Here is a 17,352-nt window from a genome sequence, read left to right as displayed (position 1 = left end):
CGCTCAGTGAGGATCTTCATGAGGTAGTCTGTCAGGTCCCGGCCAGCCAGGTCCAGACGCAGGATGGCGTGGGGGAGGGCATACCCCTCGTAGATGGGCACAGTGTGGGTGACCCCGTCACCAGAGTCCCTCACGATGCCAGTGGTACGGCCGGAGGCGTACAGGGACAGCACAGCCTGGATGGCCACGTACATGGCTGGGGTGTTGAAGGTCTCAAACATGATCTGAGTCATCTTCTCGCGGTTGGCCTTGGGGTTCAGGGGGGCCTCGGTCAGCAGCACGGGGTGCTCCTCAGGAGCCACACGCAGCTCATTGTAGAAGGTGTGGTGCCAGATCTTCTCCATGTCGTCCCAGTTGGTGACGATGCGTGCTCGATGGGGTACTTCAGGGTGAGGATGCCTCTCTTGCTCTGGGCCTCGTCGCCCACATATGAATCCTTCTGACCCATGCCCACCATCACGCCCTGGTGACTGGGGCGCCCCAAGATGGAGGGAAGACGGCCCGGGGGCATCGTCGCCCGCGAAGCCGGCCTTGCACATGCCGGAGCCGTTGTCGACAACGAGCGAGGCGATATCATCATCCATGGTGAGCTGGTGGCGGGTGTGAACGGGCGGCGGAGCGGCGAAGGCGAGGCTCTGTGCTCGCGGGGTGGACGCGGTCTCGGCGGTTAAAATTCTTATTTTTAAGTACGTTTTTATTTCTCTGTTGAGAGTTTCAATCTCTTCAGTCATTTCAAGTGTCTTTACCTCCATGAGCGTAGTTATCAGAGCTGATGTAAAGTTCTTGTCTGATGATTCTAACATCTGAGTCATTTTGAGGTTGAAATTTGTAGTTTTCCCTTTAGAATGGACTATGTTTTCTGGGTTCTTAGTCAAATACTTTTGGATTGTTTCTTGAATACTATTTTGTGTAGACTCTGAATTCTGTTAAATTCCTTTGAAGAATCTTGATTTTTTATTTTTATTTTTATTTCACTAGCACTTAGCTTCAGACCCTGTTAGGCTCAGATTGTGTCTTGTCTCCTGTAGGAGTTGGCTTAAATCTCATTTGAAATTTTTAGGCCTTTATGATGTTGCATTGAGTCTGTCCTGCACGTCTACATGGCTAAGGGGTCAGCCTTAGACTTGAAGAGTCATAAGAATTAGGGGATTCCCTTCGTCAGTTCGCTCCTCTTTTAGATTGCTACTAACCTCCACCTGTGGTCACCCTCCACCTGTGGTCCTTTCTTCTAGCCAGGCGCAGCCTGTGGAATTTCTGTTGAAGATTTAGCTGCCTGCATTGCACCACCCCTGTGATGGTGGCCTGCCCTTGGGCCAAAACTTCTATTTCCCTCCCGACAAATTTTATAAAAACACATGAAATTCCCCCTACTATCAGTTACTTGTCCAGATTCCTACTCCTCCCAACAGCCTGCTTCCATTTGTTTACCCTTCAGAATCTATAGGTAGTTGTTTCTGATTTTTTTCCAGAGTTTATAATTGTTAACACATTTGTTTTTAAGTCATTTTTCTGGCTTTGATGGCAATCATAGTCTTTCCCAACTTACTGTTTTCATCAGGGATTCACCTGGTGTGATATTGTAAAACTTCTAGTGAGAGATGTGCCTGGATGGGTGGGTAAGATTATAGAGCTGCAGTGAGCAACCCTGAAGGGTTTTGAAAAGGCACTTTATGGCTGGGTGCACTGGCTCAAGACTGTAGTCCCAGCACTTTGAGGGGCCGAGGCGGTGGCTCACCTGAGGTCAGGAGTTCGCGACCAGCCTGGCCAACATGGCAAAACCGTGTCTCTACTAAAAATACAAAAATTAGCCGGGCTTGGTGGCACACACCTTTAGTTCCAGCTACTTGGAGGCTGAGGTGGAAGAATCGCTTGAACCTGGGAGGCAGAGGTTGCAGTGAGCCAAGATCATGCCACTACACTCCAACTTGGGCGACAGAGCAAGACTCTGCCTCGAGAAAAAAAGAAAAAAGAAAAAAGAAAAGGCATTTTATAAAATATCTTCTATGTTGTAGGTGAAACATGTAGTGAAGAAAAGAGATTTGTAGGTGAGAGACCTGCTAAGAAACTATTGCCATCTTTATGGTACATATGCAGTTGTAACAACCTGAATTCAGACAGTGCTAATTAAGTTGGAAAGGAAGGAATCTACTTATGACTCATTTTGAAGGTAGAATAGACAGAATTTGGTAATAGAATACTGATGGAGAAAAAGAGATTAGATATCTACTGTTGCTGCCCAGGGATGATAATGATGTCATTAATCTGGATGTAGTATGCAGGTAGAAAATTTAGTTTGAGGAGAATAATAAATTGAATTAGAAACATGTGGCATTCAAAGTGCTTGCCAGTATTATTCAGCAGGATGTTGGAAAGTTAAAGAAGAGCTTTGAAGAGCAGAGCTGGAGATGAAAATTTAAAACTCTTTAAAAGAGAAGTGAGATGGGGTATAAGAGTAGAATCTTATAAATGGTAGAAACTGAAGAGGTAAGTGAATAAAAGAGGAGTCGGTAAGGAAATCTGTGAATTGTAGAGAGAGAAGGAGAAGAACCATGAGACTGTTGTGTTCTGGAGGCCAAGGGTGAAGAATTTGTATTACAAAGATATAGCTGGTCAGTGGCATCCTGCACAAAAAACAAGCAAACTGAGAGAATGCCATTATTTAAGTAGTGAGGATTTTTCTTCCTAGGAATACAGAAAGCTTCACTTCATTATAGAGAAGAGGATAGAAGTCATGTTGCAAAAGAGATTAAAGAATATGTAATGGGGGAAATAGAGGTTGTGAATCTAGACCACATTTTTAAACTTTGGTAGGGATGGGAATGAGAGAAATGGAATGATAGCTGGTAGCTTGAGGTGGGCAGAAGGGGAGCAGGGCCAGGTTCTTACATTGGTTATGTGCTATTGGGAATACCCCAGTGGCGAGAATAATGGGTGTGTTAAAAGTTCTAGAGTAGATTAAAATAGGATGAAGAACACACATTAAGAGGGTTAGGTTATAAATATGTACGGACATTTTCCCCTCTAAAATAGAAAACGAAAATAGGTGTAGGTATGGAGAAGTTTTGTCTGGTAGAAGAGTGAGTCCATATAGGAGAGAGTTGGGAATGAGAGAGTTAAGAGTGAGGTTGATACTTCGACTCTCAGTTATGGCATAGAAAATGATTGGAAACCTGGCTGGGCACAGTGATTCATGCCTGTAATCCTAGCACTTTGGGAGGCCAAGGTGGGTGGATCACTTGAGGCCAGGAGTTAAAGACCAGCCTAGTTACCATGGTAAAACCCTGTCTCTACTGCAAATACAAAGATTAGCCAAGCGGAGTGGCAGGCACACATAATCCCAGCTACTTGGGAGGCTGAAGTAGGAGAATCACTTGAACCCAGAAAGCGGAGGTTGCAGTGAGCCAAGATTACGCCATTGCACTCCAGCCTGGGAGACAGAGCAAGACTCCATTTCAAACAAACAAAAAAAGAAAATAATTGGAAGCCAGTCTTCCATGAGACAACAACTAGAAACACCAACCAAATACAGACCTTCCCCTCAAAGTATTGAGAAATAGTTTGAAAGTATTTGAGAGGTAATAAGAGTGTGTCTAGGAGAGAATAAAGGCTTAGAGATATAAGGTTAGTATTTGGGACTGTTTTTCTCCAGTGAATATTTGCTGAGTTTTTTTGAGGAATCAGCTGAAAAACTGAGCAGTACTTTTTTTTTTTTTTTTTTTTTTTTTTTTTTTTTTTTTGAGACAGGGTTTCACTTCTGCCACCCAGACTGGAGCACAGTGGCCCAATCTTGGCTCACTGCAACCTTCACCTCTCAGGCTCAAGTGATTGTCCTGTCTCAGCCTCCTGAGTAGCTAGGACTACAGGTGTGCACCACTGTGTCTGGCTAATTTTTGTATTTTTTGTAGAGACAGGATCTCGCTACATTGCCCAGGCTGGTCTCAAACTCCTGGCTTCAAGTGATCCACCCACCTTGGCCTCCCAAAGTGCTGGGATTACAGGTGTGAGCCACTGTGCCCAGCCTGAGTAGTAAATTTGATAGCCTTTTAAGGTTAGAGGGATAGGAATTGGAATTTAGGCCCTGCTAATGTGGGTTGTGAGTGATCTTGGTGAATCACTCTTATTTGGTGTTAGTACCCTGAAGGGCCACAGCCTAGAAGTAGGGGTGAATTGGATGTAGATAGGCCCTCACAGGGACTGTTGCTCCACTTTTAATACCTTTAAACCCTGAAAATAGATTGAGGTAATTTATTGTCTCAGGTGCTTGGCAGAAGCAAATGTTGTAAATTCTGTTTGGAAGGTAATATTACTTGTTAATGTTACTATAAACATTCTGTAAATATAATGTCCAGCTCATAATTTTAAAAAATCAAGCATGGCATGATCGAATAACATGAACAAAATTAAGTACAAGGATTAGAAGATAGTATTGATCCATAGGGGCTTCTCGTATTGGAATTTTTAGGAGCAGACTTAAATATACCATGCTTACCTTGTTCAAATATAAAAGACAAGATTCAGCATTCTTAGCAGAGAACTAGAAACTTGAAAAAATGAAAATTTTAGACTTGAAAACTAACTGAAATTGGGAACTTGATGGGCTTAAGAGAATTTGACAGAGCTGAAGGGAGAATTAGTGAAGTGGAAAAATTCAGAGAAAAAAGGATGGAAACTACTGAAGACATTGAGGGAGACATAGAGACATTGAGGAGATCAAAAGTGTGTAATTGGAATCCTGGCAAAGAGTTGAGAGAGAATGGGCAGAAACAATATTTGAATAGAGAATGGCTGAAAACCTTCATGAAAAACTTTCTAAAACTAAAGTTATTAAGCAATAGATTCAAGAAACCTTATTAACACTAAGCAGGATAAAAAAGAAATCCGTACCTTAGTCTAGAGTAGTAAATCTGTAGAAAGCCAAAGCTAAAGAGGAAAATTTTAAAATCTGCCAGGTTGGCGAGAAGAAATGTTATTCTTTCAAAGAATTGACAATTAGATTAATGGCTGACTTCTCAATGAAACAATGGAGGCTGTAAGACAATGGAATGATACCTTCAGAGTATGAGAGTAAATAAACAGTCTAGAATTTTACAACCTGAGAAAGGCTGAGTGTGGTGTCTCACGTCTATCCCAGCACTTTAGAAGGCTGAGGTGGAAGGATTGCTTGAGCCTAGGAGTTCAAGACCAGCCTGGGCAACATAGTGAGATAACATCTCTTCAAAAAATAAAAAAATAAAAAAGTAGTTGGATGTGGTGACATATGCCTGTAATCCTAGCTACTCAGGAGGCTAAGGCAGGAAGATTGCTTGAACCTAGGAGTTTGAGGTTACAGCGCTATGATCGTGCCACTGCAGTCCGGTCTGGGTGACGGAGCTCTCTACAAAAGGAAACCCAACCTCTTCCCCAACAAACCTGAGATAATATCCATTATGAATGAAGATGAAATACAAATGTTTCAAACTTGACGGTTTTTCAGTTGTACTAGTCACTCTAAAATTGCTCCAAAGACATAGCTAGTGACTACCATATTGGCCAACACAGATAAAGAACACTTTCACCATATTAGAAAGGACAGGTATTAAGAAAATACAAAAGGATATTTTGAACAACATTCTACTCCCACCATGAAATGTTAGATGAAATTGATAAATTCCTATAGAAATACAAATTAATAAAATTGATTCAAGAAGAAATTTTTAAGATATGAATTATCTTATCTGTTTACAAGTTTTAGTTTTTGTCTTCTGATGCCTTTCTTTGGCTATGGTATCAAGGGAATACTGTCATAACAGAATGAGTTCTCTATTTTCTGGAAGAATTGTAAAGGATTTGATAATATTTTTTTCTTTCGATGTTTGGTAGAATACACCAGTGAAGAAATTGGAGCCTGAAGTTTTCTTTATTGGAAGATTTTAATGTAATAATTCAATTTATTTACTTGTTATATGTCTATTCAGATTTTCTACTTTTTTTTTTTTTTTGAGACAGGGTCTCACTCTGGGACTTGGGCTGGAGTTCAGTGGTGTAACACAGCTCACCACAGCTTTGATCGCCCAGGCTTAGGTCATCCTCCCACCTCAGCCACCAGAGTAGCTGGGACTACAGGTGCATACCACTGTACCCATCTAACTTTTTGTACTTTTTTTTTTTGAATAGGGTTGGAGTTTTGCCATATTGCTGCGGCTGTTCTCAAACTCCTGAGTTCAAGCAATCTGCCTGTCTTGGCCTCTGAAAGTGCTGGGATTACAGGTGTGAGCCACTGCACCTGGCCAAATTTTCCATTTCTTTTTGACTAAGTTTTAGTAATTTTTGTTTCTGGGAATTTGTCTGTTTTTTCTAAGTTTATTGTATTCCTTTATAATCCTTTAAATTTCTGTAAGGTTTATAGAGATGTCCTCTCTTTCATTCCTATTCTGTGGTCACCCTGTGGAGGTAGAAAGTAACCCTCCCAATTAACAGGTAGGATGTCTATGCTGGAAGCACTTCACAAGCCAACAAAATTTGAGAGAAATTTTATTATTCACCCAAGAGACTTCTGGGGATGGTAGAGTTAGTACAAGTGGGTCTGGCCTGCCTTGGGTTAGACAGAGGAAGTGGGTTATGCCTTTATAATGCCTAGGGTGCTGGGGAGATCCCATGTGCAGGCTGAGGATCAGCAAAACTTGAATTTTCCATGGGGACCAAAGGCAAGGCACATGTGGACTTTCTTATTAGCCTGTTCAGTTGTGGGTTCAAAAGGGGAAAAGTGAGGTGAGGCCTAACATAAGTCAGTGGTCAGACATCAAAAATTTAAAAAGTGGAGTGAGACTCCTTATTACAGTTCTTGACTTTGGAATTAAAAGAAAATTTCCTTGTTCTTTCTTTTCTTCAGATTGTATAACCTTAATTGATCTACCTTCATATTTATTGCTTATTTCTTCTGCCAGCTTAATTCTCCTCTTGAGCTTCTCTAGTGAATTTTTCATTTCAGTTGTTGTCTTTCCACTTGAAATTTCCATTTGGCTCTTTTTTATAATTTCTTAGTTAATATTCTCTGTTTGCTGAGTCATTGTCATCATAGTTTCCTTTATTTTAAAAGTGTTTTCTTTTAGTTCTTTGAACATATTTATAATAGCTGCTTTGAAGTCTTTATTGGCTAACTTCAAAATCTAGGCTCCCCTAGAGATCGTTTTTGTTGAAACTGTCCCCCTTCCATGTATGGGTCACGCTTTTCTGTTTCTTTGCATATCTTATGAAAACTGGATATTTTTGATAATATAATCTGTGTTTTGATTCCCTTCTCCCCAGAGTTAGAGGTGGTTGCTCTTTTTGTTTATTTAGTGACTTGGCTGAACTAATTAATTCCATGCAGTCTGTTTCTCCATGGAGTGTGTGTGTGACTGCTGATGTCTCTGCTTAGCTCATCCTTTCTTGTTTTCATTTTTCAGTATGGCTGTCAAGTATTGGCCCCCTGGGTCAGCGTATCTTAGTGGCCAACCTTTGATTGGTCAGAGGTCGTGTTTAAATTCCTTGAAGCAACGAGCTTCCCTTTGTCATTGGTTTTTATGAGGCTTGGGGAATGCATTCAAAGTTCAGAAAGTCTGCCTGGGTTTTACTTTCTCCATTTGCAAGGCCTCATCTTTTTCCGGGAATGAGCAGCTTGCTGTGGCCCTGTCATTTCTTTCCTTCATGTTTGCAGTCTTGTGCATGTGCACAGTCTTCCAGACCAGCAGGAGAAAAGATTTTTATCAAGGCCCAGTTTGGCTGTCTCATTCCTTAGTTCTCCATGTTAAATTTCTGGTTGGTCTGCTGATCTGTTGCTTGCGCTAACTGGTATTGCAAACTCAAATTAGCTGTAATATTGGCTTTCCCTCCTTTTTTGCCGTTGAAATAACTTTTTGACAATACCTGTGGGCATAGAATTCTTCTCCAAATTAATTTAGCTCCTTCTGGCAGTGGAGCCTCCTGTCATCACAGCTTGTCTTACCCTGGTAGCTTCTGTACCAAGGAATTGGTAGCAAGTGTGGGATGTTAGCAGCCCCAGGCTAAAACACCACACTCTTCACTGTTCTTACCAAGATTCAGTAGATTTTCTTGGACCAGCACTTCTCAAATTTGTTGTAATGTTTTTGATCAATATCAAGACTTTAAATAGTTTTAACAACGTTAGTTTTATTGTTGCTTTAGGGGGTTAATATTTGTCAAACTCCTCATTCAGCAGTTCTGGATGTCCTTTCTGCTGCCCCCTCCCTTTCTCTCTGTCTTTCCTCTCTGGGTGTGTCTCCCTGTCTCTGTCTCTCGTTTTTGAACATTTAAATTTCATTCAAACTGAAATTTATTTTGGAATATTTTATGAAGTAGGGATTTGTTTATTTTTTAAAAATGGTGTTAAGTAGTGCCTTAATACTACTTGTTGATTAATCCATGTACTTCTTATTGATTTGTAATGTAAATGGTTTATTTTTCTAATCTCATTGAGATTTAATTTTGTCCTCTTTTTTTTTTTCTTAATCAATAGTCATCTTTTGCTTGTTTTTCCCATCTTTTGCTTTCCATTGGCTCATCTTTTTCTCCCTTTAAACCTGTCTTTGGACTTTATATCTTTGAGTTTCCTTCGCTGCTTGGCTTCATACATTCCATTTGCTCTGATACTCATAAGTACTAAGGCTAGGCTAAGACAAGTGAGATGCATAAGGCACAAAAGTTCTAGGAAGCTCTCACTGCTGGGTCCTGCAAGTGTGGGACTGGTACTCATAGAACTTTGCATTTTCAAATTTTGCACCCTAAGTGCCTGGCTTGCCGCATTGTAGTCCTGGCTCTGCTACTCATACTTCTCACTAGTACATGTTTGTTGTAATCTGACTTCTGTCCCAAATAGGCTTCATTTATTCAAATTGTTGCGCCTTTGCTATGTACTATGCATTGTGCTAGGTTTTGGGGAATACAAAGGATCTCAAGACACCGTTTATTTCACCCAGAAGCTTTCTTCAGATTTGCCCTTATGAGGTCTAGTGCCTTTTCCCCATTCCTCATCCTTCCTGCCTTCTTTTACTATGTGATATTATTGACCACTATTGCCTGTTCATGCTAATGTCAGCCCAGCTCTTAAGAATGTATGGCTATTTCCGTGGTAGGACACCTTTTCTAGGGTCCAGTGGGCAGTTGGGTAGTGTATCAGTGGCCCTCATTCTGGAAGTTAGTAAGGGTTGGAAACTGGCCTGTGCTTTTAATGTGTCGGGGTAGGAGTGCCCAGGGACTTCTTCAGGCTTAATGGGCCTTTATAACTATGTCACAGGGAATAGAAGATCGCTTGTTTGTTCATTTTCTTTTCTTTCTTTCTTTCTTTCTTTTTCTTTTTTTTTTTGAGAAGGAGTTTTGTTCTTGTTGCCCAGGCTGGAGTGCAATGGTGTGATCTTGGCTCACTGCAACCTCTGCCTCCCAAGTTCAAGCAATTCTCCTGCCTTAGACTCCCGAGTAGCTAGGATTACAGACATGCGCCACCGTACATGCTAATTTTGTATTTTTTTTTTAGTAGAGAGAGGTTTTCTCCATGTTGGTCAGGCTGGTCTCAAACTCCCAACCTCAGGTGATCTGCCCGCCGTGGCCTCCCAAAGTGCTAGGATTACAGGCGTGTGAGCCACTGCTCCTGGCCTGTTTGTTCGTTTTTCTTTTTTGAGGCAGAGTCTCACTCTGTCGCCCAGGCTGAAGTGCACACTCTCGGCTCACTGCAATCTCTGCCTCCTGGGTTCAAGCAATTCTTGTGCCTCAGCCTCCTGAGTAGCTGGGATTACAGGCGCATGCCACCTTGCCCAACTCATTTTTTGTATTTCTAGTAGACACGGGGTTTCGCCATGTTGCCCAGGCTGGTCTTGAACTCCTGAGCTCAGTCTGCCCGCCTTGGCCTCCCTAAGTGTTAGGACTACAGGTGTCAGCCACCGCACCCAGCCATTGTTTGTTCATTTTCTGCTTGGCATTTTATATACTCAGAATCTTTCCATCTGCTTCTAGTGCTTTGGTACCCAAATGTGGGCTTTGACTTGCCTGCCTAGCTGTCTGGCTTATTCTTGCCAATTTTGTTTTCTGAGTCCTGCATTCTTCCCCCATTCTTTGCTGACTTGTTTTTAATGTAGTTTCCCGGTATGACCCTGCTCTGTTTGGTGTTCTCATTGCTTGTTCATGAAAACAAACTCATCCTTTCATTTATGGAGTGGCTTTTGAGCACCTATTCTATCCTAGGTGCTGTGGGAGCCACCAGAGTTACAATGACAAACCCAACCAAACATTCCTTGTCTCCCTGAGCTAGAGAGACAAGTTAGGTATTAATCACACAGACTGGGATAACTGCTGTGAAGGAAAGATACAGATGCAGCTGACCTAGGAACACTGGAATTGAAATCTGTCACCTCATCTCACTTACCTAGCAGTAGCTCCCCTTCATTTTGAACTTTTGCCTGACTCAGGATTGACATGTAGTGCCCCATTTTCAATTCCGGCTCTTGTTTTTGGGTTGTTGGCAGTTTGCTCCCGACCCCTTGCCCCAACCAAAGCTGCCATCATTTGTGTTCTTAGTCACTAGTGGGAGCATACCCTGATCATGGATCTGTCCTCATTTGGGAGCTCTTTTCTCTTTGTTTTCTTAACGCCTGCCTCTGTTGGTTCTTTTCCTACATCTTCATTAGCTTCTTTGTTATATTTTCTACTTCTTTACATTTCCTAAAAGTTGCCCTAACCCAGATTTTGTCAAGGTAAGAGTGCCCAGAACTTCTATAGGGTTAATAGACCTTGTTAATGACGTCACGGGGAAGGGAATGTTGCTTGTTCACCCTTATCCTGTGCCCTCCTCTGTATCTGTGCACCCTTTCTTGGCAATCTCATCTGTTCTTGAACTCTCTGTGTTACCATCTTTATGCAAATGACTGGCCAGTTTCTCTCTTTTGCTCCCGGTTGTCACGTATTTGGTGGATCGCTCCATGTGGAGGTGTATAATACTCCAAGTAGAATTCATCATCTTCTCTAACTTTACCAACTCCCAGTCTCCTACCTAGAAATCTCACACAGCCACTCCCACCTTGCTCACTTCCAGACCTGCCTGGTTGCTAGGTGGTGCTACTTTGTCCTGTGTAATACCATGGTAAGGGCCTCTTCTTTTCAGTGTCCTGAACTCAAGTTTGGGTCTTTCTTTCCTTTCACCTGTCTTTTCTGATTTTCTCCTAAGATACATCTGCTACTAGTATCTGTCAACTCCAGATGACTCTGAGTCCTGTACCAGGTTTCCTGAAACAATTCTAATATGTTTTTCTCTTCTGCTCATTCATGCTTGGAAAACTCCCTAGTGCTTTTGAAAAACTGGCCTAGTATTTTAGGCCTTCTAACTTGTTTTAATTTCCTTGCCACTGCCTCCCTTCATGTAGGCTGGACTCTATCCAAATGGAATTAATTTTGTGAGAACTTGCCTGTATTTTCTGTTTGCGCCTCTATTTTTATTTCCTTTTGCCAACAGTATGCTTTCCTCACACTCTTAGTTCTTTAAAATCTTTCCTAAAGTACTCTCAGGTTTCCTGACTTGGAGATACTCTTTCTTTCCTATCATCTGTACATTTATCCACACTTTAAAGAACACAGTGCTTACCCCTTATGCTTCATTCTGTCTAGTGTAGTGCCTTGAAGAAATACGTGTGAAATTACTGAGTGCATAAATGCATTTCTGTATTAAGCCCTCAGACAGTCTTGACTCCTCCATCTGCCTTTCCTGTTCCCTTGCTGTTTATATAAGGCCATCTCTTTCTCTCCCTTTTTGCAACGGGATTGGCTTTATCTGTGAATCTCTTTATCTTGCCCTAAGTGGCCTGTTATCCTTTGTCTCCATTGCTTTTCTGCTGCTGAGTTAGTATTAATTTCAATTTAAACAGAAATTACATCATTTTGGTGAAGGATGTGTGTGGGAAATATAGAGGAAATGGAAGCTAGTGTTCAGAATGACATCTTGATTCGTTTTGTGGGAACTCAGGCTGCCCACAAAAATTTCAAATATAGACTTGACTCCTGGGCTGGTGGCCAGCGGAGACTAGAAAGTAGAAGTTGTGATGACATGTTCAGCATCCAGGTGGAAGGCTAGGGGCCAGCTGCGGGGCCCCACATTCCAGCCTGCTGATCCTGGCAGCTGCTCTTATATTCCTTAGACACAGCTGTTTGAGCTTCTAATCAGACAACTGGTTTGAGGTGATGGCAGGTAAGAGTAGGGGAAGAGATGTCTAATTATAGTATTGCCATGTTTTGAAAGGGTGTGAATCATCTGGGGTTCCCTGCATAGTTTTGGACATCAAGTTGTGATAATGAATTAGGTTTTGCTGGTGGATTCTAAGGAATTAACTTGGTTTCATAGAGGTATATCATTTGTCCAGAGTTGGACTTAGTAAATGCCACATATTGAGCCCCAGTTTAGTACCATTCCATTACAACTTTTAGATTCTGGATCTTTATATCACTTTTCAAAACTATATTTCTTTATATTTTTGTTCATTTCACAAGCTGAATAGAAGTGCAGGATTCCGTATTTTTCACATCATTGCCCCATTTGTGGAGATGTTTAGTTGAAGTGGCCCAAAGAAGCAGTCTGGTGGTACTTGTGAGGGTGAAGGCCTTGAAAAGAAACTTGAGACAGATGGTGTGTTTGACTAACTGCCCTGGAGAATGTTCTGCCAGAACCCAGGAGGGGCACCACGTTGCCTTTGCCATTGAAATACTAAATTTCTGAGAGGACAGAGGAGCCTACAACTTAACTGCTCTCCAATTACCAATCTCTTCTTGGTTTCAGTGAATGACAACAGAGCTGCTTGAGGCGGGAACTCTGAGCTGAGCAGTGGAGGTTTCTTTGGATCTGGAGAGAAGAGTGACCTTGGAGCCAATAATGAGCCATCCTGACTACAGAATGAATCTCCGGCCCCTGGGGACCCCCAGAGGTAGTAAAAGGAAAATGGAGTCTGTCTGAATAACTGGAGAACTGAAATAAAAGTGGAATGGGTGTGAAGTGGAGGGTGTCTTTTAGGACTAGGGACTACTATAATTCTTTTAGTGACCTGTTAAGTATTCTCCTGTGTGATTTTTTCTAGAATTAGATGTGGTTTCTTGCTATCTTAATTTATTGTTGTATTAAGTACAACTGTTTAATTTCCTCTAGTAAAGTGGCAATCTTTTAGTAATTTCTATTTTCAAAAAGTTTGTGTATATAAATAGCAAAGAACACTGAACTCATTATTCATATTATGTTCCATCCATGTTGTGCTGATTTAAAACTCACGTCTCATCTGTGTATATTTTATTCATGTTTTCTTAGCCACTCTTTCCTTTTTGTTATTGTTCAAAATCACCATCAGGGAGTTTCAGTCTTTTGTTGGTCTCTTTAAATAATAATGGTAAAAAGGTATGATATCTCCAGTTTTAAAAATACACAGATGTTTGAGGAAAGAGTTGATTGCTGCCTCATGTTTCTAGGTGTGTCCACTGTGGCTGGCCCACATGACATTGGTGCTTCGCCAGGTGACAAAAAGTCAAAGAACAAGTCCACACGAGGGAAGAAAAAGAGCATATTTGAAACTTACATGTTCAAGGAGGATGTTTCGGAAGGCTTGAAGAGAGGAACACTCATCCAGGTGCTTAAAATCTACTGGAAGGCTATTGCCTCAATATGTGGAATCCAAAACAATCTATTAAACTATTTCCTGTTCTGTGCTATGTGCTTTCAGAGAGGTGATGATGTATCAGGTGCAGGGCTGTTATGATGGCATAACAGAGATGATGAGGTAACAGGTTCTTCTTAGAACTATAGTACATTTAGAGGTAATAAGCACCATAAGACAGGAACAGGCAAAGTGCTCTGAGATTTGAGAGGAGGGAGCCACTATTTCCCATTAGGCTTGCCTAGAGATGCTTTATTGGAAGTGACATATTTGAGCCAGGCCATGAATTGGTGCAATTTGAATAAGTGAAGATAAAAGAGAGCTTTACAAATGGAGGCACCAGTGTGACCTACTACAATAGAAGTGAGAAATTGGGTTTGGATATACGAAACATTGAATATCAGTTTTTCTGGAGCATGTGGATGCTGAATGATGGAGAAAAATGGATGAGGTTGGAAAGGAAGCAGTAAACAACATATTTGTTGAGTGCTTTATAGTTTACAAACTGTGTTTACAAGCTAGTTCAGTGGTTTGGCTGAACAGATGTTTATTGAGCATCCATTGTGAGCCAGGAACAGTTATGGTTAGGAGTGTGCAGCATGGGTCCCTTGGAGATGGAGGTAGACAAGATTGCCTTGCTGTGCTTCAGCTTGCAGCCCAGTGGTGGGAGGCAGTCATGTGAACAGATGATTTGGGGATAAAGTGGCAAGTGCTCAGATAAAAGGGTGACCAGAATATATGGCAAAATATTGGGGGGAAAGTGGGAAACTCTGTAGGCTGAGGTTCTGGAGAGGCTTCCTGTAGTTGGTGACCCTTGTGGTAGGTATTGAGGGATGACTAGTTTGGGCCTATCAGGTGAGTGATATGTGTGTGGAAGGTATGGAGAGGCAGTGGCGCTAACAAAAACGTGAACTTGTGAAACAACATGGAGTATGGCAGCTTAGGTCTCCTTGGGCATAATCCATCAGGCAGTTAGTAGGCTGGGGAGGGAGGCAGGGCCACATATTCTGTGAATTAAGTCTATTTCATAATGCTTTCATTAGTATAGAAATATTGCCATGTGCTACCTGGCTCACTTGAAAATGCTGTGTTCCACTTTCTCTTATTCTGAGAGCCCAGCTTCTGTATTTGTGTTTTTGGCTGAAGATCTAACCAATTTATGGATACTATCATCTTCTCTTCCTTTTTGTCATTCATTTTCTCTCTCTCTCTCTTTCTTTCTCTCTTCTCTCTTCCTTTCTCCCCTCCCTCCCTCCCTTCCTCCCTTCCTTCCTTCCTTTACCTTTCTTTCTTTACCTTTCTCTATTTATCTGTGGTCAAGTGCACACATGATCGATGGAAAAAAGAAAGAAAATTGTCTTTTAACAAATGAGTTGGTTTATCTGATTCTTGGAGTACTCTTGGTGGTTATTTATTTATTTATTTATTTAGAAGGTCTCACTCTGTTGCCCAGGCTGGAGTGCAGTGGTGCAATCTGGGCTCACTGCAGCCTCTGTGTCCTGGGTTCAAGTGATTCTCGTGTCTCAGCCTCCCAAGTAGCTAGGATTACAGAAAGTAAAAAATTAGTCATGCCATCATACCTGGCTAATTTTTTTGTGTGTGTATGTGTATGTGTGTATATATATATATATATACACATTTTTAGCCAAGCAGATTGGTCATTATTGTACATATAGCTGGAAGAGAGGGGTGGTCCTGGAGTGAGGACAGGGCTGCCCATTACTTGGGGGGAGGAAGGGGCTCTTCTTCCAAATGGGCTTGTCCGGGAACCGGGGTCCTGGGGAGCTGGGCACCTGGTCCACATGGACCCCCTCCACCTCCCCACATACGCTGTGGAAGAAGGGCAGGAGTGAGAAGTGCTGGGGGAGAAGGATCCTTTGGTCTGAGATGTGGAGGTGATCATAACAGCTCCCGCCCGGTGGCTGTTTTGCTGACTTTGGAGAGGAGAGAGTCGGTCATTACTTGCTCCATCTGAACATCCTCCTCGTCCTCCTGGGGCAGCTGCAGGTATGGGTTGTCCCCTGTGGGCTGCAACTTGTAACCCATGAGCACGAAGAAGGCCAGGGTGGAGCCCTCCACCAAGAGCTGGTACAGCCACTGCCACTGAAAGGGGACAGCCACCTGCCACAGGATGGCGATGATGCGGGTGAAGTAGACGTAGCAGATGACCATGACATAGTAATGCTGGAACAGCTTCAGCTTGGCCATGTTCACCGCCACCTTCCCGTCTGTGCCAGACATGTCCTGGAGATACCAGATGGACCAGACTGCGGGAAACAGGATGGCGCCGCAGCAGATGAGATCCATCAGGAACAAAATCTCCTTCCACAGCACAGTCACTGGCGCCCTCCTCGCGGGACTCGATGCTGATGTAGGCCACGTTGGCCAGGGCCTGCATGGGGATCACGATCCCAAAGACCTTCTTCTCCGACAGGACGTACTTGATGAAGGCCCAACCTGAGCCGATCAGGGCGATGGTGATGAAGAGAAGGGCACCCTTCAGCAGGTGTGTGATGTAGTACATGACGGCAAGGCCTTCGATGGAGTGGCTCTGACTGTTGATGAAGTAGTAGTTGATACTATGAAAGAGGAGAGAGATGCTCTTGGTGAAGGCCAAGGCCGCCATGAGCCAGTGGATCTTGAAGACGCTGTACATGTTCCTGCGGAGGATGGACACCCAGAAGATGCCGGCGGCCAGGAAGCAGGCGGACATGACTATGTAGAGCTTGAAAGAAGGCATCTCCGCCGCCGACAGGAAGCCATCGGGGTTCTTCTCCTGGATCATCACCGTCATGTCAAATGGATGCTCCTTTCCTGGCACTGAATTGTTGCAGTTGTGGAAGTTCAGGCTGTACTGGCCTTCTTCCGCCTGAGAGCCGATCACCCGTGGAAACTGAAGTTGTAGGAGTTGTTGAGGTGGCTCGGGCCCAACACCAGCTCCTGTCCTTCCCGCTAGGACCCTGAGGCACTGCAGGTGTTGACTTGGGCTTGCTGGCTGCAGAGGTCCCTCTGCCATCCACCTTGCGGGGGACTGTGGCCTGTTGCTTTGGGAGCCCTGGTTCGGAGGGTGCTTTGGGGAGGAGCCCGGGAAAGATAAACAACTTCTGCTCTCCATACTTCCAAGGATCTTCAGATCCTTGGTGTTGATGAGGAACCGGACCAGGAAGCTGCTACTGTTTTTCTGGAGAGGGTAGTCCTGGAAATCCCGGGTTGAATAGGAGTGAACTCTGCCAGATCGAACCCGGCTGAGACTGAACCCCACCAGCAGGGACTTCTCTTCTGCTTCCTGGAGGCCCAGCCGCAGGAGGCTCAACCCCACCTCCAGGGAGCCGTTGGTGTAGAAACTGAAGCTGTTCAGCTGGATGTCTGCTGCTTCTCCCCCTCGGAGGGCCTGGCCTTCACCTTCCGAAAGAACTTTTAGATTCCAGTTGAGCTCCCAGCAACATTTCAATGGAACCCCCCAAATCCCATTAAGTGCCCCGAGGACCCCACTCTATAGCTCCCCCAGGACCCCGCTGTGCGGCTCCAGGGTCTTTGGTGCCCCAAAAGTGATTCCAAGAATTAAAAGGACTAAGACCCAACTGGGGGGAAGGGGTGTCCCCAATTTTGTATTTTAGTAGAGATGGCGTTTCACCATGTTGGCCAGGCTGACCTGATCTCAAGTGATCCTCCTGCCTTAACCTCCCAAAGTGCTGAGATT

The 17,352-nt window shown here is 43.3% G+C and overlaps 2 protein-coding genes and 1 pseudogene across 3 annotated transcripts in view; 1 reads left to right on the top strand and 2 right to left on the bottom strand.

The window, feature by feature from the left end:
• LOC108538232 (actin-like) overlaps positions 1–767 on the bottom strand; it is an 18,690-nt gene extending 17,923 nt beyond the window's left edge. Inside the window, 3 exon segments of the mRNA XM_017886190.1 lie at positions 4–367; positions 370–503; positions 505–767. Coding sequence (XP_017741679.1) covers positions 4–367; positions 370–503; positions 505–752 — 746 coding nt within the window. The 5' untranslated portion in view covers positions 753–767.
• Positions 1–17,352, top strand: part of DIS3L2 (DIS3 like 3'-5' exoribonuclease 2) — a 390,397-nt gene that overhangs the window by 50,911 nt on the left and 322,134 nt on the right. Inside the window, exons 2-3 of the mRNA XM_017886189.1 lie at positions 12,791–12,935; positions 13,468–13,625. Of these exons, the coding sequence (XP_017741678.1) occupies positions 12,884–12,935; positions 13,468–13,625 (210 nt within the window). The 5' untranslated portion in view covers positions 12,791–12,883. The remainder of the gene's footprint in view (positions 1–12,790; positions 12,936–13,467; positions 13,626–17,352) is intronic.
• LOC108538252 (protein GPR108 pseudogene) lies at positions 15,346–17,108 on the bottom strand (annotated as a pseudogene). The gene has a single exon (XR_001888025.1). The product of XR_001888025.1 is annotated as a protein GPR108 pseudogene (transcript).

This window comes from Rhinopithecus bieti, unplaced genomic scaffold (assembly GCF_001698545.2).
Source record: "Rhinopithecus bieti isolate Rb0 unplaced genomic scaffold, ASM169854v2 scaffold_13704, whole genome shotgun sequence".
Classification (NCBI taxonomy): Eukaryota; Metazoa; Chordata; class Mammalia; order Primates; family Cercopithecidae; genus Rhinopithecus; species Rhinopithecus bieti.
This window is presented reverse-complemented; position numbering and strand designations above follow the sequence as displayed.